A 27,951-nucleotide genomic window follows, 5' to 3' on the forward strand; every position below is an offset into this window, starting at 1 on the left:
TTAAAATAAATAAATTTATATTTTTAAAAAAGTTGATATTAAAGCTTGACATTACATAAATAAATGTTTGAAAGCAAGTTGTTCTGACAGCAGACTACCCTCCTCATTGCAATTTCATAAAATCTAGCCAAAGCGAAGTTGGTATCTCGAGACCAGACTGTTTCCTAACCCCATGGGCCTCTTTTCTGGCCACTTTCCAGCATCGCAGAGGTGCAGCTGGAGGATTTGGGATCTACATACACTTCTCGCACATGAACAAGTTTTCTTTCCTTTCCAGTTTTTAAAAATTCTATTTTAGCTTCTTAAACGGGCATCTGGGCTATGGACACACAGTGGATGCAAATTTACTTAGGTGATTTCTTCTCAGGGAAATTAACTCAGGAGAGTGGGGAGTGCCTGCCTGTTCCTTTGGGAGCAGAGTATATTTCTTTGTCTTCCCCAAAGCTTACATCTAATCCCTCCTCCCAATTAGGTTTCTTCCCTAATGGGTACACATCATAATCTAAGGCAAAGTTTCAGGTCACTTGATGGTACAACTATTAAAGGCTCTGGGTATGTACATATTAGAAATATTATTTCAAAATCTTCTGATAGAAAGTCAGTTATTTAAAAAACAATCGGTCCATAACATCCACCTTTCTTTTACCACTATGCTTCAAGCAATGATGTGAGCTGAGAAATCTGGTCCTTATTATTCTGGACCCTCAGAAGACGTGTTCCCTAAATTTGGCTTCAAATTTTCCAGTTGCATAGAGAGCTTTCCTGAGCCCAAGTTGTAGCCTATAGCATTGTACCCTGCTATAATTTTCTTCTTTAGGACATTCTTAATTTTTACACAATGTTTGTCCTCTGTATTTTTTTTTAAGAGGAAAAAGATGAACACAGTACAAGTTGTGGCCCTTGCACATTAAGTTGAAACAGTTTCCATGGAAACTCCAGTATGAGGCTCTGCGGTCCCTACTGCCCCAGTCACTTCTGTCTCTCTCTCTTCCATCTCCCGCTCCGTGACTACTACAGCATCTACCTCAGCCACCTCTTCAACCATGGCAAAATCAACTCCATTGGGCTGTTGTCGGGCCATGGCCTCCAGTCTGAGACGGTACTGTTCTGCCTCCTGCTCTTTCTTTAGGAGCTGGTGTCGGTACTCCTGGGCTCTTCGATTAGCCTCCTGGAGGCGCTGCTGAAGTAGCTCTCTCTCAGTGCCTTCCTGTAAAAGTAAGCCACACAGGTGAGGATTCCTAAGAGCAGACAAAAAGACAAGGGTTCAGGCCTTGAGAAGTCTGGCTTTTGAGTCTTTGCCTTCTCTCCACCACTGCTAAAAATATTACCTTGCTTTCTTCCACACTGTTTGTCATCTCTTCTATCCTTGGTTTCTTAGTCAGTGGCAATTTCTCTGCTTCTTCTGCCTCTTCCTCAATGACAGTCTCCTCTGCAACCTGACCAGCAGGTACAGTTAGAACTATAAGCCAAAGGACACCAATTGGAGGTGATGAATACATAGTAAAACAAAGAGATTTTGCTTACTTTGAATCAGAAAACAAACTAAAACATATTCTCTGATATCTTACTGTTCATATCTCTTCGGATTTTAGAATCAACGGTAAGGCATGGCTTTGTAGAGAGAAACCAAAAAGATTAGAGGCACTAAGAAGACTTCAGAGGGACTTCCCTGGTGGTTAAGAATCCTTCTTGCAATGCAGGGGATACAGGTTTGAGCTCTCTTTAGGACACGAAGATCCCGTATGACCTGGAGCAACTAAGCCTACATGTGGCAACTAGTGAAGCCCGTGTGCTCTGGAGCCTGAATATCACAATTACTAAGCCTGCACGCTACAACTAGAGAGTTCGTGCACCACAACTAAATATCTTGCATGATGTAATGAAGACCCTATGTGCCACAACTAAGACCCAGAGCCAAATACACATTTTTTAAAAACAGAAAGATAAAGACGACTTCAGAAAGGAAGGGCAATGGTTTGCAGGTGTGGAAGCCATGCAGTTAAGACCCAACTCTGAAGCTTTTATATAAAAGTGTCTGACTATAAATCAGAAGGTGTGACCACTTAGCTTGCAATTCTGGAGGAATAACTTATCTAAAGTAGGTATAATGTCTTAAATAAGAATTTTAAGAAAACTTTCATGAAAGCAGTTTACCATCAGCTATATCTAATTTAACTATTTCTCTTCTCATAGATAAGTGAGAAAAGGGTCAACACATATGCATACAACACACAAGATGTACTGCACACCTATTAGAATGGCTAAAATTTTAAAAACAGTGATAACACCCAACACCCAATTCTGGCAAGAATGTGGAGAAACTGGATTATTCATAAATTGCTGGTGAAAATGTAAAATGGTATAGTCAAACATAAATTTTCATTTTCTGGGGTAAATGTCCAAAAGTACAGTTTCTGGGTCATATGGTAAATACATGTTCAGTTTTGTAAAAAAAAAAATTTTTTTTTTTTCACTGTAGAAATTTTTTTTTACAAAACTGAACATGTATTTACCATATGACCCAGAAACTGTACTTTTGGACATTTACCCCAGAAAATGAAAATTTATGTTCCTATAAAGCCTGTACATGATGAGTCATAACAGCTTTATTCATATATAGCTAAAAGCTGGAGACAACTTAAGTAGTTAAGTGATTATATAAAGTATGGTACATCCATACCATGGAATACTACTCAGCAATAAAAAGAAATGAACTACTGATACAAACATCAACTGGATAGACCTTCAGGGAATTATGCTGAGGGAAAAAAACCCTATTGCAAAAGCTATATACTATATGATTCCATTTCTATAACATTCTTGAAATGACGAAAGTATAATGATAGAGAACAGATGAATTAGTGGTCACCAATGGTTAGGAATGGGGTGGGAAGGGAAGTGGCTGTAGATACAGAGTAGCACAAGGAATCCCTGTGATAGAATTACTTTCTATCTCAACTGTGGTGGTGCACATACAGTAAATTGCACAGAACACAAACTCACAAATGAAGGCAGAGAAAACTGCAAAAAAAATTTCAATAAGGTTGGTGGGTTGCACCAAGGTAAATTTCCTGTCTGTAATATTGCACTATTTGTATATTATACAAAATAGTACAGTAGGCTTCCCAAGTGGCACTAGCGGTAAAGAACCTGCCTGCCAACGCAGCAGACATAAGTGACATGGGTTCAATCCCTGGATCCGGAGGATCCCCTGGAGGAGGGCATGGCAACCCACACCAGCATTCTTGCCTGGAGAATCCCATGGACAGAGGAGCATGGCGGGCTACAGTCCGTGGAGTCGCAAAGAGCTGAATTATGAGTGAAGCGACTTAGCACACATGCACAAAATAGTACAAAATATTTGTACTATTATTCAAAATGCTATCACTTGGGGAAACTGAGTGATAGATATATGGGATTTTTCTATATTATTTCTTACAACTGTACATGAATTATCATGTACAATTACATGTACAATTATCTCAAAATTAAAAGTTAAAATTATATTTAGGTTTTAGGATGCATTATGATTTTCGTTTAAAGCAAAAATTGATAGCATCAATTGATAGCAGTAGAAAGCAGCTTAGATATCTGCTAAGTGGAAATGGAAGTTTTGTCTGGAATTTAAAATTTCTTACAGTTAATTCACAAAATTTTGGCTTTCCTTCTTTGAGCCTGGTTAAATGCATCTGTAAAAAGTAGTGCAGTTTATCCAGGCAAAACCTTGAAAAAAACTCCCCCCCTAGGACTTTCCCAGTGGTCCGGTGGTTAAAACTCTATGCTCCCAATGCAAGGGGCACGGGTTCAATCCTTGGTCAGGGAACTAAGATCCCGCAAGCCAGAGGACTTTAAATTTTTATTTTTTTCCCTTAAAACAACTTCAATCTTAAAAAAGCAAAAAAAAAAAAAAAAACCCCAAAACACCGTTCTCATTTACTTAATTCTAAGTAGTCTCTCACCTACTCTGTGAGCTCCCCCAAACTTTAAGTGATAATGTCCACAAAAACATCAGTAGTATATTTCCAAATAAAATTCCAAGAACTTATGATACCAAAGCTTGGATTATAAAGGTTTAATTCCTACTCTTTCTTCCCATACTGCAAAGATCCATCAATTCAAATAATTTAAAAATTATAGAATCCTCATAATTATTTAGGCCAACTCAAATTGCTGATGACACAAAAGGCAATGATACCAACCCTCCTTTTTCAACCTCTAGTATTTCTGAGGAATGAAGTTGTAACGTTAGTTTCTCTTTTTTTAAAAAAAATTTTACTTAAGTATTTTTTAATAACTAATACATTCAGATGGTTCAAAGATTAAAAGCTATAAAAGCATATACACTTAAAAGCTTCTCATCCATCTCTAGCTGCCCAGGTGCCCTGCCAGAAGGGAACCAATGTTAAATGTTATTTCTGAATGTTCTTCCAGAGATAGTCTAAGTCTACAAATATATTAGCAAATATACATATAAACTTATCCCTTTAAAACATACGGTGTAGCATACTCTACACACTGCCTGTATCTTACTCTTGTCACTTAAGGTATTTTGGAGATCAGACCATACTGGTATATAAGAATCCTCTTCATTGTTTTTAATAGCTGCATAGTATTCCATTGCATGAGTAGGGTATACCATAATTTATTTATCAAGTTCCATTAATGACTTCTACTTAGGTTCTTTTTAATCTGATGATTACAAATAATGCTGTAACAAATAGTATATAGGTCATTTCTGTGTGTGTGAATATAAATTCATAGAAAAATAACTTTTTAACCAGAAGGTATGTGCAGCTTCAATACTGATGCATGTTGACAATTTGCTCTTTAGAGGATGCATTCACACTCTTACCAGTGATTTATAAGAGTGCCTGTTTCCCCATACCCTTGACAGCATCATGCTTTAATGGTATATTGGTACAGTATTTATATTTCTCTTGCCATAAATGAAATAAATTTTCCTATTTTTAAGAACCATCAGTATTTTCTGTGAACTACTAGTTTGCAATACTTGCTCTTTTTTCTATCAGATTATTGGTTTTACTCACATATTTTATATATATTAGGAGAATTTGTGGCATCACACTCCAGTACTCTTGCCTGAAAATCCCATGGATGGAGGAGCCTGGTAAGCTACAGTTCATGGGGTCGTGAAGAGTCGGACACGACTGAGCGACTTCACTTTCACTTTTCACTTTCATGCATTGGAGAAGGAAATGGCAACCCACTCCAGTGTTCTTGCCTGGAGAATCCCAGGGACGGGGGAGCCTGGTGGGCTGCCATCTATGAGGTCGCACAGAGTTGGACACGACTGAATCGACTTAGCAGCAGCAGCAGCAGCAGGAGAATTTGACTGGTTTCGGTTTTTTTTTTTTTCTTTTTCAGAGCTTCTTTGCCCCATCTAGGATATGGCATTCTCCATTTCCCCCTAACTTGCCCTAATGCTTCGTTTTTAGAGGTGTGTTGAGTGTCTAAAATATCTTTTAATAGGACAACTCACCTTGCTGTCCATCTTGCACAGTCACAATAAATGGCTGGCCAATGCCTCCAGCAGGGATTGCAGTTTGTATATTACCCAGAGGGATTCCATCGGTCACTATGGTGATGACCCTCTGGCCTCCACTCCCCACCACTTGCTGGATTGATGAATCAACAGAATTGCCCTCTATGATTTCTTCTGAATTAGCTAGAGATGACAAAAGTAAATATAAAACTACAGCTTAAAAAATTAGGAGTAGAGTAATTTCAGCCTCCTTGAAATTGATAATATCAGGAATAGAAAAACTTGAAATGCATTAGAACAGTATTTTCTAAAATGTCTTCACTGACATGTTAGCTTTCACCAGACAGGTTCTATATACAAACACATTTTCAAAATGTTAGTTTAAATATGCTTAAATTTGTTTTTATTTTGCAGTAAGTATCAGAGACCCTAATAGACAAATGAGCATTGTGACTCTCTAATAGAAAATAAGATATGCTGAGTTTCCCCAACATACTTGATCTTGGGACTCTTTTTTCAGGAAGTATCTTGAAAGTCTAAATAAATCTATAGAGCCTAGAACTATAACTATAAATTAAAGTAGACCTATTTCTATAAGAAATAAAGGCATTTAATAGAGAATTAACAAAATAACATGTCAAGAAGTCAAAACACTGAAGAAGTTTGACAGACAAAAACAGGTGGCTTCTCCCATCTGATTGATCAACAATAACATTAATAGCAACGAACACTATTTACTATGGGCCAGGCACTTTTCTATTAATAAGAACTTTACATGTATCACATTGAATAAAGATTTTCACTTTGGTTAGTCAATATCCCCAGTAACTATTAGGGGAAACAGCTCCTACTACTATGAAATTTCTGTATCTAAAGAGTCACAAGGAGAAGTTTGCAACAGGGGCAGGAACTATCCATATGAGATGCGTTCAGGCAGTTCAATGGAAATAGAGCATTCACACCTCTTAGAAGCAAAGAACAGTTAAATGTTAGAGCTGAAAGGACCCTGATAGATAATCTAATCCAACTACCATGTTAGAGATGAGGAGACAGACCTGAAGAAGTCAAATGATTTATCCAACATCAAAGAGCAAATTATAAAAATTAACAAGCACAAGTTTAATATGTTGCTTTTTCCTCTGCCATGCTGCTCATTCATACACATCTGAGTAGAGATCTTTATGATTGCTACCAGTTGGAAAAATAGAATTAGAGGAATGTTCTCAGCATCTAAATGTCTATGGCAGAAAGAAATCAACAATCTGCTTTCATTTATGATGGAGCAGATTGCCAGAGGGCTCCAGAAAGATTCCTAGATGACTATGTACCCCTATCTATAACTATTTGCCTCCTACCTATATGAAGTCTTAAACCTTTTCCCTGGAGGCCACTAGCTCTGGCTAAGGGACATGAAACCTTTCTGTTTTAAAATCAGAAGGCACTATACAGGATTTATCTCCACAAATCCACTGGGAATGCCAAAGTAACATCTCCAGTGAAATGAAGCATGCCAACCTGGGGTACACAGGATGGAACAATGAGCGAGGCAGCAGTCCCATGTATTTTGATGCTTTAATACAAGGTATCTAGGCTGCTATTTTGAATCATTCTATGATAGTATCAGTCAAAACACAACATAGAGTATTTCCAAAACTATGCTATATAAGACGAAACATTTCAATCTGATGTAACTCGAGTCAGTGCAAACAAGCTTGAAGCTGCAAGAATACAAAGGAGTAACTTACTCATTCTCTGACATTATTCAGCTGACTGATTGTATCACTTAGTGATTTTTCATCCTGATGCTCAGTGACTCTACATCCCTTTATCCTAGTTGTCTCTAACCCTAATTCTTTAACATTTCATGGAAAAGTAAATCTGCTGGAGAGTTGAAAACAAAAGAAGAAATGGTGATTCACCCAGCAGATATCCCTTACCTACCTGTGGCTCTGTGTGAGTTGGAGAGGGGGGCTGATGCCTCAGCAAGAGCTGCAAGGGTGGCCAGCACTGAGGTGGTAGAATTTGAGAAGTGTACTGTTGAGGAGGCATGGGGGTCACCTATTTTGGTAAAAAAGGCAAATGAGGTCCAGTGGAGAGAATAGAGATGAACTAAAATAGCTTATTAAATCAAAATCTCAGCTTTTCCTTAATCTTGCTTTCTAATACAAACTTATATAAACTGATTATCATGGTGTTAAAACTCTTAAGGTTTAAAGTTTTCCCTTTAAAGTGGATTAAGATAATATGCTTGGTATAGGGCCATTACATTCTCTTCATCTGATCATTCTCTTGGCACTGTCAAGGCTGAGCATCAGCAGCTAACACACCAAGAGTTCCAACCACTCCCAAGGCTGGCTGTTCAGAGCCCTTCTTGGCAGCAGGCAGTAAGCATACAGAGCATGCCACACCCCAAGCTAGGCAGTGGTGAGGGAATAGGCCCCTCCTGGGCTTTAGTCAGTCACGCCTCTTCTCTTCACCAGAGGTGAGAAGACTAGGACTGACCTCAAGGGCAAGGACAGTTAAAAACATGCAGTTTCACATTTTGAATGTCAAAGGACAGTACAATAATTGATGCTAAAAAATAACAATTACTTAGTTATGTCATGATGTGCTATTTAAAAAAACTTCGTTCATAACCTTTTCCTTTATGTATGTAATATACTTACAGCTAAGTTCGAAGAGGGAAGTGCATTAGATCTGGCAACAGGCATGCCTAATTTTATGAACCGGAAGTATTACTCAACACTTTTGCATAAATCCAACTTTAATAACATGAATTGCACTTCCCCAGGTCTTTCACTATAATTTCAGAAATAACTTATTGTACCAATCACAAATTAATTGCTGCTTGGCGCCAAATCCACCCTTCTTTGCCTTGTGATACTGAAGCTAATCCTATAAATATTTCCTGTCATCTGGCAGGAGATTAAGTTTTATCACATAGAAGTGACTGCTCCCCATACTGGCTATTCCTATATTCTTTAGAGTTCTCCTCACCTCTTAATAGTTATCCATTGTTACTAACAAGTTTTTAGAAATTAAGTTTATTAATTATATATTTATTATATATATTTATTGTATATACATAAGTATTTCTTACATATGTATAATAAAATTATGTATAATTAAAATATACCACACATGATTTTGTCTCCTGAATGAAATGGACTGATACACTTATCTTTTTTTAAAAAAAGTAATTAGTTACTTTTATTTATTTTGGCTGGGCTGGGTGTTCATTGCGACATAGGCTTTCTTCTGGTTTCAGGGAGCAGGGGCTCCTCTCTAGCTGTGGGGCATGGGCTTCTCATTGTGGTGGCTTCTCTAGTTGTGGAGCATGGGCTCTAGGGCGTGAGGCTTCCACAGTTGCAATTGCTGGGCTCGCGACCACAGGCTCAGTCAGTTGTGGGGCACGGGCTTACTCTGCACCATGTACAAACCTGTATCTCCCGCACTGGCAGGCAGACTCTTTACCTCCGAACCACCAGGGAAGCCCTAAATGTACTCTTACTTTTTGTTTTCTCAATAATATACCTTAAAAAAAGTCAGTTATCTGTAAAATACTTTCAAAGCTTTTGGATAATGACTGTGGGAGTGAAGATAAGGGTGGAGAAAATAATGATATGCTTATTTCAATTCTCTCATACTCAAGGAACCCAGTGAAACACAGTGCGTGACCTCTAGAAAGAGCTTGTGTCAATCTAATGACCTTGTAAGAGCAAGATTAGCTATAGCTTATACTCTAATTTTCCTGCTTAGTTCATGTTTTTCTTATCACTCAGACTATCATACCAAGTGCTGACATAAGAACTCACAAATGAAACAAACAAGGGACAAGCAAGTTTTAGATACATCCCTCATGGAGGTTGGAATATATGTGACAGTAAGTCATTAACAATAAAAAATACACTGCTATTATTTTATCACAGTTAAATACACACAGACAAACACACAAACAAGGCTGTTACACTTAAAGTTCAAGTAGGACAAATCAGGTAGGCCACCAAGCTAAAGGAGACTACTTGTGTAGAACTGCTTCATGAAAAAGGCATTATATACTTTTTAGCATATGATGATTCCAACCTAAGGGTATTTGTTCTCCCTCTAATTCAAACATAATGACTCACCCAACTTCTCTTCAATAACAAGATGAAGAAAGAACATTTGTGAAAAATTAGGTTTAGTATTCTGATAGAATACTAAATTGAAAAGTTGAAACTGAAAAGAAATGATACAAATGATCTCTTTAGACTTATCCCAGAGAGTTCTGGAAAAATAAAGTACCTTATTGTTAAACAATGCTAATTGCTTCGTTTTAATACAAGACCCCCATCAATAAAGTGAAATGTGCATGGCTGCTGGAAGGAAAATGGCATTGTTAGTGACAATTTGTTACCTACTCAGAATGTGGCTTATATAAATAAACTCTTCAGATCAGGATTAGGGGCATGTGCTATGGTTGGCTAGGCAGTCTCACCAAGTCAGTGAAAACTGGTGGTGGTGGTTTAGTCGCTAAGATTCAGAAAAATTAAGTAATTTGCCCAGGGTCATGCAGCTAGTGAATCTCAAGAGCCCAGATTAGAACCTATGTCAGATTCCAAAGCCTGTACTCTTTATGAACCAATACAAGGCAATTCGTACTTGACTTTGGAGTGCATCTTATGATTCTACAGAAAAAGGAAATTTATCTTCATAACTCTGTTTTGCCCTGATTAATATTTAAGTTAAGTCTGCCTTCTCCAGTCACTGCAGTTTGATGGTGGCACTGATGATAACTGATATCTTTAGTCACAAATGGAAAATTGAAAGCAATCTTTACAGTCTGGATTTTGGTATCAAAAATATCCACCAAAATGACAATCCTGGGATACTTACAGTTAATTCTTATAAAAAAAAATTTATGTATTTATTTTATTTTGGGCTGTGGTGGGTCTTCGTTGTGTGTTCGGGCTTTTCTCCAGTTGAGGCAAGCAGGGGCTACTCTTCGTCGAAGTGCACAGGCTTCTCACTGTGGTGGTTTTTCTTGTCTCAAAGTATAGGTGCTAAGTGTGTGGGCTTCAGTAGTTGCAGTGTTTGGGCTCAGTAGTTGTGACTCCTGGGCTCTAAAGCACTGGCTCAGTAGCTGTGGTGCACAGGCTCAGTTGCTCCACAGCAAGTAGGATCTTCCTGAACTGGTGTTGCTTGCATTGCAAGGCAGATTCTTAACCACTAGACCACCAGGGAAGCCCACTTTCAGTTAATTCCTAAAAATATTGTTGGATGATGGGAAACAAGAGGGCTTCTCCACCATTCAGGAAAAGAAAATCTTTAAACCCAGTTCAACAACACAACCCGAATTTGACTTAGAACTTTTCTCCTTTCTTTTATGTGCACTGATAGGCCAATCCCCTCAAGGGAAACAGCTAGGTAGAACTGCTTCATGAGTAGGATGACACCGGAGAGATCAGCTCTAATTATGAGAGGGTTCAGCAATTTCAATTTGCTGCTGTCAACATACAGAAGAGAAAAAAGGAGTAGGTTTGCCAGAAGCAACATGACAAGCATGATATAGGTCCACAGGAACCAAGGCTAAGAATCCTTATGCTGCACGCCTTCAACTTTGTTTATCATTTCAGGTAAGAGTCTGGAGAATTTCAGTAGTTAGACTAAAGACTTAATTCTAGCCCATGTTGTAAACATATTACTTTATTGGCTTCTAAAAACTTTTGAATTAAAAAAACACTTGCTCTAATCAGTGCGGCATGAACCACAACAAACCCAAATGGCTGTGAATATTCTGATTACATGTATACATATATTTAAGATAAACTTTTTGAATCATCCAGCTGAAAACTAAAGCATAGCAATTTTAAATGACAGTTGATAGCTTATAAAATGAAGGGCACTACTGCCCCCTTGTGGGCCTGAGAGAGTCAACCTTCACTGAGAAGTTACATTTTCATTCAACATTAGCTATTACTGAAGCCCTGCTATAAAATGGGTACTGAAATACAAAATCTCAGTCTCACCACAACCTCGTGAAGTAGATTATTATATTCTAATTTAATATATAAGTACAGAAGGCTTAGGGAAGTAAGTAGTATTTCTAAGGTCAAGTATCTTGCTGCTGCTAAGTATCTTAGCCAATTAATAAATCAGTATTTGAAAGCAGTTCTGGAATGCAAAAACCTTTGTATACTGTGTATCTATTCTTTCTAGTTTATACTGCCTCTCAATAATAATACATCAGTCAAGATCCTCCTCTGATATTTTACAAACAACTATGAATGCAGTTGCAATTTTTAAATGAAAATCAGAAAAAGAAAAAGAAACCCAGGGTCAGTAGGAACATTTATTTAAATGAAGACATAATCTCCTCATTGTAAAAAAATATCTGTAAGGAGATGTTGAAAATAAACTTGATTTGTTCTTTTTTATTTAAAAAAATTTATTATAGTTGATTTACAATGTTGTACTAGTTTCTGCTGTACAGCAAAATTAGATTTGCTCCTTTCTAGATAGATTTTTTATTTTTATTTAAAACATAAATACTGTGTACTGGTGGTACAGTAGATAAGACTCTGCCTTCCAATGCAGGGGACGAGGTTTGATCCTGGGTCCAGGAGGATCCCACATGCTGCAGAGCAACCAAGCCTACTAAGCTAGTGCTCTAGAGCCCACGAGCTGCAACTACGGAGCCCACACGCAGCAAGTGCTGAAGCCCACACACCTAGAGCCTGCGCTCCTCAATAAGAGAAACCACCACAACGAGAGCCTGTGCACCCAACTAAGAGTAGCCCCCACCTGCCACAACTAGAGAAAGCCTGAGCAGCAACAAGGACCCAGAGCAGCCAAAAATGAATAAATTAAAACAAATACATACAAGTGTCAAAAGAGCAACACCAAGGGCGTTTCTTCGCTATATTGTTGTTTTATATGTTCTCAAGAACAAATCAGGACTCTTCAACTTTAGTCGAATAACCATACTCACCTCTTTTATATCAGCATCCAACAACCATTTATGTTTATTTTCTTATTTGTTACTGATTTAGACTATAAATATTTAACTATTTTCCTTAGCAGTACCATATTAAAGCACCTTATATTTTCATTTTGGGGTCAGACATAACCCTTCAACAGATTAATCTGTAGGATATTTTACTTTTAACACAGTCAAGCATTTATGTATAATCCTAAAGTATGATCTTCCCTTCCTCCAGAAAGAATAAAGCATTAGCTTTAAAATCTATTATAAATCTTCCATTTGGGGAATATTTTAATAAAGGAGGGGATATCAGACAGAGTATCTATTCATCTTATTAAAAAAACCTGTAATTCGGGTTCATTTTAAGTCTAAAATAAATGTCACATTATCAGAACATCACCTGAGGTTGTCTTGGTGCTGGCTGAAGAAACAAGGCTTGCGAGGTTGACAACTTCTCCTGACGTGAAGATGAATGGGGTAGCCATAGTCACAGGGTTGGCTCTCTCGGGATTAGCATTCACCTGATTCTGCATTGCTTCCTATAAAACAACACAAGATATTTCAAAGTAAGAACACTTACTAACTAGCCTCAGTTATATAGTTACTGAACAGCCATGCCCTCTCCCCCCGTCAATGCTCTGTCAGGCAGATCTAGTTCCGGCACACAATGTCCTAGGGACCTCAGAGTTCTCATTACCACCACTGTTTTTTTCTCAGACCAGGGCAACAGAGAGCTTAGGTTGCTTTCCCTATTACTTCTACCTTAAAAAAAAAAAGGTGTATATTTGCAAAGACTTTTAGACAATTCACTTAACCTCTCTGGACCTGGCTTTTAATTTGAAAAATAAAAGGGTAGCCTAAAAAGGAATTTCCAGCACTAATATTCTATGATCAATTATGTATAAACATGGTGCTAGCTGAAGATCCCTGCAGAGAATCTACAGAGAACAATATTCTCCAGAGTTTTGTCCAACTACTTATTCCATTCTGCCACTGAAGAAATCCCTAAGAGAATATATAACAAACAATCAAATGAGCACCAGATTTTAAAGGCTATTTTCATACACTGCATTTTTGCTTTCAGGGATATCTGCACAATTTTGGTATAAAGATGCTTATCTCTATTTTATTTCGTTGGCTATTTTTTTTTTAACACACAACTATCCCTTTGCTACGAGTTTCAATTGAAGCAGATTATCCATTCTCTGGTTACCGTAAAATTCCTTCTTGAACCTGCCCCTTCTACCCTCCATATCACTTCCTTAATTCTAGCCCTCATTGACTCTTGCCTGGCCTAATGAAAGTCACTAGACGGTAAAGAATCTGCCTGCAATGCGGGACACACAGATTTGATCCCTGGGTTGGGAAGATCCTCTGGAGAATGGAATGGCAATCCACTCCAGTATTCTTGCCTGGAGAGTCCTGGAGACATAAGAGCCTGGTGGGCTACAGTCTGTGGGGTCACAAAGAGTCAGACACGACTGAGCGACTAACACTACTACTACTACTATACGGTCTTTAGCATTGTCTTCTCTCTCAGGTCTGTGTACCGCACTTCAAACAATTACCTTTTTAAAAAACTTTCTCGTATCAATCCTATATTTAAAAGCTTCTATTGAAACATCACAAAATGGCCCATACTCTTGCACACCCCTATGTTCAGAACTCTGCCTTTCAAGTCTTAGCTCCTGCCACTCCTAAACTCTGCTTCTCTTGACCAATCTCTAGGCACAGAACTATTAATACGTACTCTTTCCTGATCATTCCATGCCCTTTCACACTTCTGTGTCTTTGATTTGCTTTTTCTAGCCTAGAGTATCATTTTCTCACATCTCTGCCTAATGCTCCTTCAAAACTCAGTTCAGAGTCTACATATACTTTGATCTTTGCCTTAAGCATGATCAAAACTCCCTCGTAACACCTACCAGGTATCTGTTTATCATCATAGTGTTACATCAGTATAGTACTGTACTGCTTTATATTTTCTCTTTACCTTCATTATGCTGTAAACACTCCAAGGACAGGGCTATGCCCTATTAATCTTTGTATCACTCATCCTGTTATTTCTGATATATACATACTGGCTTAAGAAATCAATGGATGATACCATCACAGCTGATTTTTAATTCTGAGATAGTTTCCTTACGACTCAATATGCTTTAGAGCTATGTTCTATCTCACATCAGTTGATGTATGTTCATAAAACATAAAGAGGCTTTTCATATTATCCCAAGTCAAGCTTAATTAAAAAGGGAAATTTTCATGGAGAAAAAAAATTTCTAAAGCCACATAAATCTCATTTTTGTACTGGTCACAACATTGCTCTTCAATCACCACAGATAATTCAGGGGTTTATAGAATTTTTTTTTAAGATATTAATGACAATCACAAGATTGAGACATAATGAAAGTACTACTTTGATAAGATACAGAAAATTCAGTTTTGATTCAGCTCCTACGAAAAATCCTTAATTTCAGCTGAAGTATACTGTGGTGGTATAAAAAGAACAGGACCTGAAGGATGACCAGAATCTCAGCATTGTTCTTCTCCAGGGCTATGTCAAAAGCAGATTTATCAAACTTGCTGAAAGCATGGACATCAGCTCCATATTTGATAAGCAGCTCTACAACATCTCGATGGTGGTGCTCTGTGGCCCAGTGCAGAGCTGTCATCTTTAGCATGTCCTTGGCATTCACATCTGCACCATTCTGTCATAAAAAAGTAATTTTTTTCAAAGAGATACTGGTTATAGTAGCACAGGTGCAATATCCCATCACCAGATACTGAGGATTTCCATAGTGATTACACATACTCAAATTTAGAAAGGTTTAAGAAATATCAAGGGAAAAACACGTCTAAAATTCTCCTGCATGCTGACAGACACAATGCCTTCAACGAGAGAGTCTTTTAAGGACATCACTGGGAAATTATAACAGATGGGAGAGAAAGGGGAAAAGAACAGATTTTTGTTGCATTTATTAACAGTAAGCTGAGTGCCTGAAACAGGCATAAGAGCAAAGAACACCTGCAGAAGAAGAATGAAGAACAATCAATAGTCTGTTTCGCCTTCAAAAGATTAGAAAGTAAAATACTCATAGCTATGATGACTCTTGAAAGAGCTACAACTCAGTGCTATAAACTGTCCTAAAGTTAATCTTTTCCAACCTAGTTTCCTAATGCCTGTTTAAGTAAGAAAATAGAAAGGTTATTTGTCTTTTTTACAATATAGACCCACCACTATTCTTGCTTTACCCTAACAAGTAGTTCCACGATGTGTGCATGTCCATCAGCTGCAGCCATGTGCAAAGGGGTCCTGTCCACTTTGGTCCGTGCATCCCTGCTAACTCCTGCTCGAAGGAGCACTTCTGCTGTGGAATAATGACCATACTGGGCTGCAAGGTGGAGGGGTGATGTTCCAAGCTGTGGGGAAATAATACTCATTTAATATCAACTGTGTGCAAAGTCCTAAATCGTTACTGGAGGGATACAAACGAAGAAAAGGAGAAGCCTAGGTTCCTGTCCTTGGAGAGAGAATCTGGCTGGACACATAAACTGAAGAAATGATTTAACTAAAATTAATATACTAATGGACAAATAAACATACTATCAATTAAATAAGTGCTAAGTATAATGGCTTTAAGTCAGGTGGACTTAACAAGTAAAATTCCATAAAGGGTATGATTTTAAACAGGGCTTAGAAGGTTAAAAAAATAGAAGAGAGCATGTTGAGTCAGGAACAAAGTGGGGGGACAGGCAGGTTCAAAACAATTCTTGAGAAAAGGGCAAAAACTAGAAAGTGACATGTGAAATTTAGGGTGCAAATCTAATTGGTTGAAATAGAAGTTTGTTACCACAGTAAAGCAAAGCAGAAAGACTGATGAGATGAAGAGCCAAAAGAAAAAAGATTAGCAATAGTGTGTCAATAGCAACAAACAAGGCTGTATCATCTCAAAGTAAATCTTGTTACTATCAAAGTTATCTATCAGCATCCATTTGGTCAGAGATCTAGCCCTTTCCTTGGGTTATGCTCTTTAATTTAAAACCTATTTCATTTATTCTTTGCTTTTCATATATTCAGTCTCTCTGCCTGACTGGATTTAACTCACACTGTGCTTTTCAAGTCTATTTATAGAAATGTTAATCTCCTGGGTTTCCTTTCTTCCTTTTTGTGATGTGTTGGCCTCTAAAGTTATGAATTAATCACCTCAGAATAGAGGACACCGCTTATTGAATTGTTAAAATTAGGCAATGCTAACAAAATCTATGACTACTGAGCAAGCCCGTGTTATAGACTAGACCCTGGACCTTCTGACACTCTGCTCTCCAAGCTGATTGTTCGAACTCATGAAATTACACCTTCCTCTTTAACGTTTTTTTAACAGTGAAAAAGGAAACAAAATGGCTAGGCTATTCGTTATTAATGAGGACATTTTAGAAAAAAGGAAACCAGGAGTTTATTAGTTTAGAAATGTACTCTTAGTATACTGATTTTGTTTAATTTCTAGCTAATTACAGAAGCCTATAACCCAAGTACACTCCAGAGAGAAGTAAACCTTTTAGAAAATACTCCAAAAAACATTATAGAAAATTACAAGTATATAATACCTTACAATTACCACCTATCTATCCACAGGAGATTCGTTCAATTTGGAAAACTAAAAGAAAAAGAAAACCATATATTCAGATGAGACAAAGATAATGAAACTCTTGTAGGGAGACTGAGGCAGAAAGACAATAAACAAAAATCAATTCAGACTATTTAGTCTTTAAGAAAAAGGCTACTAACAGCACACGCTGGGAATAATTAAGAAAGCTTACCCAGTCTGTGGTGAATGGAGCACCATTTGCCATCAATGTTCTCACTTCATCATCTTGGCCTTTTCTTGCTGCTTCTAGCAACCTCTTCCCTAAGTCCACCAAAGACATCTTTATACATAGGAACACAAATTTTCAGGAAGCTGTAACTCAAACACAAGGAAAGATGCCTGTAAAAATATTTTTAGAAGACCTCTTGTATTAGAATACATATTCTAATACAAGTAAGATACTTCTCAAGTGGACTATCTGATAAGGCACTTCTTTTCTACTTCAATACAAATTGTCAGGTATTTGCAAAGTTTCAGGCCCTAAACCGTAGTTCCCTCACTTTCAATCTCCAGTAAAATACTTTGAAAATACATGAAACACATTGCTGCCTTTCTAGCTTAAGGACTCAATAAAACAGCATTGCATCCCTTCGAAACAACCATGGGTAGAAATAATGTGTTACACAAAAATGAATAGACAAACCAAGGATATTGAGACTTGGGTATGTGGAGGACACTTTTTCAAAAATGAACAGAGATGTCACTGTACCTGTCAGAGGTGCCTCAGCAATACCTAGAGTTTTTTAAAGTCATCAGTTTGGCCAGATTATATACTTTGTTTAAAGGTACAGTTACGTCTAAAATCATTACAGTTTTTCACTTAATAATGCTGGCATTATTAAATTGTTGTGAAAGCTCACAGTAAAATAAAAGCATCTGAGTAGGAGAGTTTTTTCCTCATAAAAGGCATACAGTCAACTCTGTCACTTCCCTGGTGGTGCAGTGGATAAGAATCTGCCTGCCAATGCAGGGGACGTGGGTTTAATCCCTGGATCTGGGAAGATTTCACGTGCTGGGGAGTAACTAAGCCCATCCACCCGTGGGCTGGAGCACCCTGGAGCCTGGTCCACCCAGGAGAAGCCATCACAAAGAGAAGCCCATGCACCATAACAAAGAGTAGCTCCTGTCTGCACAAGTGAAGAAAGCCCAAGCGTAGCAAAGAAGACCCAGCGCAGCCAAAAAAAAAAAGCTGCGTTAAACACATGAAATCAAAGGCAATAAATGATGGAGATTGTCTTAAAAAGCAACCAAAATGGCCATTTAAATTGATAGTTGTTGTAAAGTAAATAAGAAAGAGGCCTGGGCATAAATTCAGAGTTGCAGAGGATAATAAGTTCCTGTATGCGATGGAGAATTGTCTGAATGGTATATAATCACCACATATTACAAACTTTCCAACCAGTGAGGAAATGGCTGTTCTTGATAAATCTAATTTTTATTATCTATTTGCTTTCATCTTGTACTTTTTTTGTCTTAGTTGCTCTGTGGCATATGGAATCTTCCTGGACCAGGAATCAAACCCATGTCTCTTGTATTGACAGGCAAATTCTCAACCACTGGACCAGCAAGGAAGTCCCTATAAACTTTTCTGATAAAACGGTGGTGATACTAATAACTGTGATTTTTAAATATTGTATAAAATACATCATTTGGATGATGGGCATTATTTGGTGAACCAATATTTTTCAAATGACCCATATATGTCACAAAATATACAGGTAAAAAGTGTGATTCAAAGGAAAGCACATCAATGGGTTTTAAGGTAATCAAGTATAAAACATTCATTGACATGGTTTCAGATTCCTCACTGCAACTAACTTTTAAGAAATCACCTGCCACTTGTTGGGTTTTTGTGTAACATAGAAGAAGAATAATCACCATTACCTGAACAATCTATTAAAACACTCCTCTGGACTTCCCTGGTGGTCCAGTGGTTAAGAATCTGCCTGCCAATGTGTTATATCTATATATAAAAAAAGTATCGCCAAGCCCTAAACACGTCTATAGGAATCCCCTGGCGGTCCAGTGGTTAGGACTTGACACTAGCACTCCTAGGGCTGGGTTCAATCCCTGGTCAGGCCACTAAGATCCTGCCTCAAGTCACACAGCACATTCCCTCACCTCCCCCTCAAAAAATGAAAAACAAAACAAAACCCAAAACACCTCTACGATAACTGATTACAAAGGGAAAGAAAGTCCTACACAGGAATGTTGAGAAATGTTGACATGCAGCAGATTAAATTCTCCTAATATTGAAATTTCAGCTCTATTCTCTACCACAAAAAAATATTCAGTCGTAGGCTGAGGTATCTGCTTAAGGAGATACCTAGTTTGTTTCACATTCCTGGGAAGCTGATACTTCTGGAAGACAAGATCCTTTAATTAAGTCGATTTTAATCCCACTGCAACTAGTGTCCTTAGCTCCTGAACTCTAACAAAATATTTTTGAGCCCTCAATTTTGTCCACTACAGTCTGCCTTCATATATATGTCAATTTTATCACTTTCAAATCATATTTATGAGTCTGTGTATCAGTACCTCTAAATGACAAGTGACCCAAATGTTTCATCCCATTGTTTAAACTGGCCACCAAAAACCTTATTTCTTATTATAAATTGTAAGTTAAACTTTGGGGTCAGAATGTGAATAGGCTGTTGCATTCATCATTTGATAGGAAAAAAAAAAGTTTCCTAGATATGTATTCAAGGTTCTTTTCTTCCCTTATTCTCACTCTTTGCTTTTAAGTTAAAAGTAAAATGTATTTTTAAAATAATGGCATTTTGGGGGCTCTATGTGTCATTCTCCCATATACCACAAGATGAGAGATGCAGCCTAAGGATAAGAGACAGTCTAGGTACTTCTGAGCTCCCTTGATTACTAAAAACAAAAGGAAAACATTCTCCCTTAGTGAATGTACCTCCACTTTCCCTACTGATCTAACTTGCCTCCCAGGATTTTGGAGATGAATAAAATAACAGAGCATCCACTTCCCCTCCCAAACGAACACACAAGAATTTTCAATAAGTGTTTTTTAATAACTGATGAAGTGCTTGAGCTCTTCACAACAACGTACTCTATTACAAGAGAGTAATTTCGCCTGTTGATACAAAAATTTAGGTGGGGCACTTCTTTCACTGCTCTCAAAGCATATATGAACATAGATGCTTAAGAACATCTCTTGTGGACTGGGTGGATCAAATGGTACAATGAAAATACAGTCTCAGATGGCCAAAAATGTTAAGTTGCTGAAGGTAAATCATAGAATATTCTTTTCCATAGATGTTTTAAAAAGAGAGATGAGAGAGAAAGGTCCTTCTGGAAAGGGAGAGAAGAATGGGACGATGTCTGCGGGCTCAAGAAAATCTGTGAGAAAAGGAGAATGGTTAGGGAAGGAGAAATGGAATTGAAGAGTCCATGATCTGAAGACCTTTTTCTATTGCACACGTCCCCACTGCTCCGCCAGCTGTACAAACTGTGCAAGAACTGGAGGCGGAGCCCTCACTGCTCTTGCTCAGATTGCTGAGCTCATTCATAATCTTTAGGCTATTCCTGGGATCAGAGAGTTAGGGAATCCTTTTTCTCTTCAGTCTTTCTGCAAGAAGGATCGACTAGGGACAGGGAGCCAGGGTCTCAGCCTCGAGGTTAGCCCCCAGCCCGCGCGCCGCGCTGCCCCCTAGCGGTCACCTCTGTGGCCTTGGCTTCCCTCGGTCCAGCTCCCCAGCCCCAGGTCTTACACCCACCCCCTTCTTCACCTCCCAGTCCCCTCCCCTTCCTCCCGGCAGCATCCCCTTCCTCTCCTTCCCTCAGCCGCCCCCGCTCTGGCGAGGGGGCGCCGCTCCGACTGCACCGAGAAGTTCGGGGCCGAGCTGGGAAGCGGTGCAACTTTTCTCGGCAGTCTCCCTTCCAGCCCTGACGCCCCCTTGAGCCCACGCATCTCTTTTTCCCCCTCACCTCCTCGTCCGGGACGCTGCCGGCTGTGCTTTCACCGAGCCTGCCAGTTTTGTCCTGTTTCCTTTTCTAGTTAAGACTCCCTGTCAATGACGGTTACTTTTTGGCCTTTTCACATATGCATATTTTGGGGGCCTTTAACCCCCCCTCGTGAAGAAATGGAGGCAGCAAAATGGCGGACCCGGAAGTGAAGACTCGGCGAATATAATTTCTGGCGGAGGAATCTATGAAGAGAAAATGATAGGAAAACCGTATATGTATTCGAACAGGACGATGATGCGCCCCAGAGGTCACTGTCTATCCTCAGAAGGCCTTTTGAGGTAAAATAGTGTGTATTCGAGACGTTTTAGACAGGACTATTTAGCAAGGCGGAGGATTGTCGATTACGTGTCGTATAGGTCCGGCAGGGGACGGACCCGATGGTTTGTTTTGGCGCCAAGAACCTGGTGAAATCGGATTCTGCTCATCTGTCCCGCTGTTTTTTGGGTGTTTTTAGGAAAGCCATGTTTCGCAGTCCCACCCTCGGGTGAAGATGTCTGGGACGTTGCAGGGTTTGCGCGTGAATTGAGCTCTTCTGCCGGACGGACATGTTTTCCGCTACAGCCTGAACGTAAGGATCCTAGAGCCAAGCGGTCAACAGTTATTTCTTGGTGGGGGCTTAGAAGAGGATGGAGCAGGAATTGCAAATTCATTAAGGCACCTTACTTACCAGTTGATTCCCATCTCCACCTACCATTCGCCAGGAACTAAAGGACAGCGCGAAGCTGGGAAAGAAGACTTTTGAAAATAAATAGAAAAGGAGACATCACTGCTCCACTCTTTATTCGATTTTGGCTTGGTGGAGACCATCAACGCTTTTCAAAGCCTATGGGGAAGATTTACGTGCTTTTTAAAAAAAATTATTTACGTATAGATGATAGTGTGTTAATATCTGCTGTACTGTGTTAATATCTGCTGTACAGCAAAGTGATTCCGTTGTAACTATATATATATGCTTATATTCTTTTCCATTATGGATTATCACAACGTATTGAATATCGTTACCTGCGCTATACAGTAGGACCTGTTTATCCATTCTGTATGTAATAATTGTCATCTGCTAATCCCAAACTCCCAATCCATCCCTTTTCTCAATTTCCGTAGATCCTGTTCATGTTCTTTAAAGGACTTCTTTGGCTTATTGCCCAAGTTGGTGTTTACAGCATCTTTGAGGGTCAAAATCAGTCTTGTTTATAACCTCTTCGGTGTCTCATACAGTAGGCACTCATAATCTACTTATAAATTACCCCAAATAACTTTTTTTTTTTTAATGAAGTGACTTGTAAGTATAAGCATATAACATATTTGGGTTAAGTCGTTTGTTTTCTTAGAGACCCAGGCTGAGATAATGAAGTGCAGATTTAATGTCACAGGTGCCTTCTGCAGCATCTGGAATTACTGCCTAATACATTGGTAGTCAGTGGGCAAGCACAAGAGTGGTTGGTTACAGCTTTCCCCAAAATAATTTTTTTAAGTTGTTTTCACCCTTGTAACATCTGTTCAACCTGAAGTTCATCATTATAATGTATAAAGGCTACTTAAATCCTTCTTCCTCAAAGTTGAACATCAGATAAAATATATAAGCTGAACATGGAAGCAAAGCTAATTTTTTAGATCTATGCTGCTTCCTGTGAAGAGAGAAAACTAGAATCCAGTCCTGGGATTGAATATCTTTATTAAAGAAGTGATTAAATGGCAGCACAAATCAGCAATAATTTGGGGAGGAATGGAGACATGGTGTAGGGTCAGAGTTGATTGTTCATTTCATAGTGTCAAGGGAGCTGAAGAACTGTGCCCAAGGCCCATTTGATCAGTATCCTACACTGAAAATGCAGGAGGGCAAAACTAAAATACTAAGGCCCATGCCTATGCCTTTTAGAGACTAAAATCTTACAAATTATCATAACAGCAAGATTGCATTTTAAGCTTTGAAATCTGATTTTCCTCAGCTAGCATTTTCAGCCCACAGGAACAAAATTGTAAATTGAGTAGGTTTAAAGAAGGAACAACTTTTGAGAGAGTATAACTTTCTGAAATGATTCAGGGCTTTCTTCTTATCATCTCCCACACTGTGTTATTTCCTCTTGTTTCATACCTTCAACTGCCCCTAATTTCTCTGCAAAAAAAGTATATCACAAGAAGCAGCAGGATCACCTTAACCTTTTAGAAACCCTACAGTTTTATAGCAGATAATCTCAAAATTTACAGGGTTTTCACCAACCCCTGAAGAAATATTTATGTTTCTTGGCTTGGAACAACAAATTAGGAAGGTTTGAGCAATCTCTGAAAGCTGATTAAAGTGAACTAAAAAAAAAAATCAGTCCTCCATTTTACACTGCTATACAACTCAGTTGTGGCCTCACCAGTCTTTTTTCTGGATTTAATGTCTGGGGAAGGAAAGGAGGGATCCCTGTGACCAATACTCCATTGCTTGTACCCTTGACTTTGTGACTTGAGGACTTTGGGGAAAAACTGGTAAGATAAATAAATAAATAAATACATAAAACACAACTCAGGCAGATTCATCAGCACCACCTCAACACAGTAGAGGGGAGACAGCAAGATTGATAGGGGAAAAGGGTGGAAGGAAGGGGGTTTGAAACGTCAGGCAATGAGGGCAAAGTGGTGGAAGAGAGAGGTCTTGGGCTTAAAGCAAGTCCAGTTCGAAGGAGTGGATGCTGGCAATGGGAGCTCTCCAAAAGTTGAAGGTGCTGTACTCGAGGAGGGCATCGCCTTCTGGGTTTTTCTCCTGCTCTGCTCCCGGTGCTTTCCCCGTCATTTTGGCAGCGCTGCTGTCCTGGATCTTGTAGGTGGATGTATCTGACAGACCCAGGCCTTCCAGCTCCGACAGATCCAATTCTGGAATGGGCATCCTCCAGAAAAGAAAGGAGCTGTACTGGCTACTCACAGGGTCCCTCATAACTTCCTGGAAAGAAACCAATTATCAGTATTCATGCTACAGCCACCTCTTTGTGGCCCATGGCCTTTTCCCATTTGCCTCTGTACATAATCCAACCAGGACAAGTTTCAGGAATCTGCCTCTATTACCTTTTCCTGCCATTTCCTAACTCTGCCCCATCTTGGAATAACTTATTTACTACCTACTGCTTGGGTCTGGTTTTCAAGGCCTTCCAGAATCTGGCCCCATATTTCCTAGTACATTTTATGCTACAGCTATACTTACTCCTGTCTCTTAACTCTACGCTCTCCATCTTAAATACTATCCAAATTTCAAGGCTCCATTCAAGTCCCTAGAGGAATCTCCATTGACCTCTTACTATATTTCATATCCTTGATTTCTTCCTGTTTAATAGGTCATGGTACCTCTGAAGAGGGTTTCCATGTCCATGATTTTTCTATTTTCCTCCCTGCTTTCTAAACCCTACGGTAAACTCACTTCTTCCAGGAGGACATCCTTAAACTTAACTCCATCTAGCCTATTTCTTGCAATATTTCCCACAATGCCTTGTAGAGTTTTACCTGACTACATCAGTTTGAGGTTACAGATCACTGTTATGTGTTTTATATAAGGATAATGTTAACTCTTTCAAGGGACTGAGAGTTTCCCCAAGTAAAAACCAGTCTATTTTACACCTTCACAAGTGCTGGGCTTCGCACACACACAAAAAAACATCCAAAGCTGCTGACTAATTTTCCCTCAGTATGTAATACATTGAATATTTTCCCACTCCCATTTATAAGCCCACAGATAAATCTTACAGCCTATCTGTTTCTCTCTAGCCTACCTCTCCTTCAGAACAAAACCTGGGTTCTTAAAGTTAATTTTCCTATGCTATAACAGGATTTCTTTTCTCTGATCTCAGTGCTGGAATACACTTGATACAGCAAATGGATTGGAAATTTCAGGAAAGTTTAGATTAGAAGGAGAAGATCCTTTAATAGATTACTTTTCCATGTTCTAATGAGTACTCCTTTCATCTTTCCTGTGTGTCCCATGCACACCCTCAAGTTAGACTATTACACCTCCTTGCGACCTCCCTGTTGCTTACTAACCAAGGGAGGGGGCAAGAAGCATTAGTTGAAATGTTCCAAAGGAGCAGAAAGAACATTCCACTGCCTCTAAAAATAGAACCCCCATCTCACCCATCTCACAAGGCTTTCCTCCAACACACTCCATTGGCTTTCACCAAGCTTTGAGACTCCTAGTGACCTTAAATAAGTTCCAAAATGCCCCCATAAATGTACGGTTATATGCGAGTATAGGGGTTTTAGGAATGTTAAGTGGGTAGACTAGGGTATTTTCAATATTAAAAGTGAATTCTGAGTTGCTCTTTGTCTTCTTAGATGAAAGCTCCAAAATAAACCCTGAGAACTGAGCATTACTCAGCAGAGAAGCTGCTTAGAAGGAGAGTAATTTGGGGACTGGAAAAGGGTGGGGGAACATGTTGGAAAGGTGAGGTCATCATCCTATGATATTCAGCGCTGATCATCTCCACAGTAATTTGCAGAGACATGTGCACAGAAAGCTATTAAAAAAAAAAAAAAAAGTTCCTATAAACCAACTAACCCTGGCTTAGTCTGGGACTGTAGAGACTGTAAGAAGTAAACCTTCCCAGAGGGATTTTAATTAACAGTACTAGTTTGCCCATCTAGCTGGTCTCTTTTATATTTCCTCCAGAGTAAGCTTAATATAATACTGAGCACATCATAGGCTCTCTCTTTTTTTTTTAAGAAATCCTATTTTATTTATTTATTGGCTATAACATGCAGCATATGGGATCTGAGTTCCCCCACCAGAATCAAACCCTCACCCCCTGCACTGGAAGCGTGGTGTCTCAACCACTGGACCGCCGGGGAGGTCCTCCTCCCCCAACCTTTTTTTTAGAAATTCTATTTTAAATAGGCTCTTTAAAGAATAGAATCATGGAGGAGGAGAGGGAAGCATAGGATTTTAAAACAAGAAAACACCTTAGAAATTATCCAGTCAGTTTGGATAGGGTCTCATAATTTCCGGTCTGACCCTTTTTTGATGTGTTATACATAGTTGCCTGCAGCTTGATATAATCCTATACCAGTATTCTCAGAACTGGCAAGAATTCTTACTTCCTGAGGAACAGACATTCAGTGGGTTTGGTGTTGATTATTCCTGTGATTAGTATCTGAATGGTGAAAATGCAAAAGGCAGAAGAGAGGAAGATAGGATCTGAGAAAGGGAAAAGCTCTTTGACAAACTGACTCCTTTTTCAACCAGTGTATGTATAAAAACCATCCAACCAATTCTGAGTGTCTGGCAGAGCTACTCTTGAAATTAAAAAAGCAAAAGGAAATTTTACAAAATAATAACTTAAAAAGCCCCAAATCCCTAGCCATGCCATTCATTGACTCAGAGACATGTATGTGGTACCAAATGCATTTCAGAAAGGCACTCAATCAAGCATATCAGCGCTTAAGTCAAGAATATTGGCTGTACCAAAAATGAAGCTAAAATTTGCATTAGCAATGACATTTTTAATATAGTATGGATTTAATTCCCAAGTACCTGAATTTTGCATAAGGTTCCTTTTCAGCTAGCTTTCTCTTCCCCAAATATTCTCTATCCATGCCTCATCTATCTTTATATCATTTATTTATCTCAAAGGGCTTGGATAGTGCCTTGTACCACAATATATGCTCAATAAATGCTTCCCACTATCCTTCATTTTAAATTATTCACTTGTTATAGGCAATAATAACTTCTAAATATCACCATCTATTCTTAGAGATACACAATTAGCAAATATACAGCATAAAGTGGCTCTCTCTGAGCCACAAGGACACGCCCAAATACCCTTTGTCCAGACCCTCTGTGGGAATCCAGGGCCTACCCAACAGGGCCTTGCTGTGTCATGCTGCCACCATAGAGGGGACAAGGGATGATGGTGGAGGGGAATGGAACCTCCCTGGCATCTCATTATAGGTGTCTCATTCTGGGCTTGGATTTTCCTACTAGCCATGTCCTTCCCCCACCTACTCTACTGAGCTACAATGAAGCATTCCCTTTCCAAAATCTGCCCCCATATCTAGCTCCTGTGGACTGTACTGATTGCAATACAAAATCAGGCAGTTGTCCAACACAGAGGTCCCTACCTTCCTACCTCAAACTGACTTCCGAGCAAAGGTTTGGGAATAGGAGAAGAAGATTTAAAAGAAAAGTCAGGATTAAGCTCAGTATTATCACATCTCTCCCCCCAAACTCCTTTCTATGGAGACAAATAAGTTTGGGGTGAGGGTAGACACATCGATGGAACATGACAGAAAAAAAAATGAAAACACAGGGAAGTAGAGGCCAGAGTGATTGATACAGGAGGACTAGAGAGTCATTTAAAAAAAAAAAAAAAAGCAAATGACAGCTCGAAAAAGAAGATACAGATAACTGATGACAATAATTTTCTTATCTTCAGGACAAATTTTAGGCAGATTGACAACTGAAATAGGGAGATAAATGCTGAAAAATAGCTACACGTAAATTGTTAGAAATTAATGTCCGTGTAAAAGATTATAAGGCATGGATGGAGATCTTCGGAAAGATGTAAAACGGTGAAGAACTACCTACCTATTGTTCCCACCCCACCCTCATTAGTGGGTCTTCAACCTAACTAGCAGCACCTCTCAAATCTTTTCAGCCCATTGCCCCCCTCCCTCAGTCTCGTTTACCTGTTATCAATGAATTACTAGCGTGTTCCAAAGATGGAGGGAGTACCTCAGGGCTCCGGTGTGTGCTCTGGGCTGGAGAAAAAGAAAGCTACTGGGGCTTTGACGGCTTTGTCTTCTCACTCCCTCTCCCTGTTCAGTGACTGAGCCAGTCTGCTCAGTCTCCCCCTGCAATGCAGCCCCTCCTAAGAAGGGCGGAA

At 39.0% G+C, this 27,951-nt stretch overlaps 2 protein-coding genes and 1 long non-coding RNA gene across 6 annotated transcripts; 1 reads left to right on the top strand and 2 right to left on the bottom strand.

Annotated features, from left to right (window-relative positions):
* On the bottom strand, window positions 1–21,222 carry GABPB2 (GA binding protein transcription factor subunit beta 2). Of its 4 annotated transcripts, XM_027534075.1 has the most exons (9): window positions 21,065–21,222; window positions 17,286–17,425; window positions 15,720–15,887; window positions 14,981–15,175; window positions 12,868–13,006; window positions 7,445–7,561; window positions 5,501–5,686; window positions 1,329–1,459; window positions 1–1,207 (listed from the first exon to the last, which is right to left on the bottom strand). In XM_027534075.1, the coding sequence occupies exons 2-9, from the start codon at window positions 17,391–17,393 to the stop codon at window positions 908–910; spliced, it is 1,344 nt and encodes a 447-aa protein (XP_027389876.1). In that variant the 5' UTR covers window positions 17,394–17,425; window positions 21,065–21,222; the 3' UTR covers window positions 1–907. The 4 variants fall into 4 exon arrangements, with proteins under 4 accessions (XP_027389876.1, XP_027389893.1, XP_027389885.1 ...); XM_027534092.1 differs by lacking the exon at window positions 15,720–15,887; XM_027534084.1 differs by lacking the exon at window positions 7,445–7,561.
* LOC113887227 lies at window positions 20,513–23,417 on the top strand. The gene is made up of 2 exons (XR_003509673.1): window positions 20,513–20,754; window positions 21,218–23,417. It is a non-coding gene; the product is annotated as an uncharacterized LOC113887227 (long non-coding RNA).
* Window positions 22,759–27,917, bottom strand: MLLT11 (MLLT11, transcription factor 7 cofactor). The gene is made up of 2 exons (XM_027534220.1): window positions 27,755–27,917; window positions 22,759–24,026 (listed from the first exon to the last, which is right to left on the bottom strand). Exon 2 carries the CDS (start codon window positions 24,018–24,020, stop codon window positions 23,748–23,750), a length of 273 nt encoding a protein of 90 aa, XP_027390021.1. The 5' UTR covers window positions 24,021–24,026; window positions 27,755–27,917; the 3' UTR covers window positions 22,759–23,747.
* Window positions 27,918–27,951: the final 34 nt, after the last annotated feature.

The sequence above is a fragment of the Bos indicus x Bos taurus genome, chromosome 3 (assembly GCF_003369695.1).
Source record: "Bos indicus x Bos taurus breed Angus x Brahman F1 hybrid chromosome 3, Bos_hybrid_MaternalHap_v2.0, whole genome shotgun sequence".
In the NCBI taxonomy this organism is placed as follows: domain Eukaryota; kingdom Metazoa; phylum Chordata; class Mammalia; order Artiodactyla; family Bovidae; genus Bos; species Bos indicus x Bos taurus.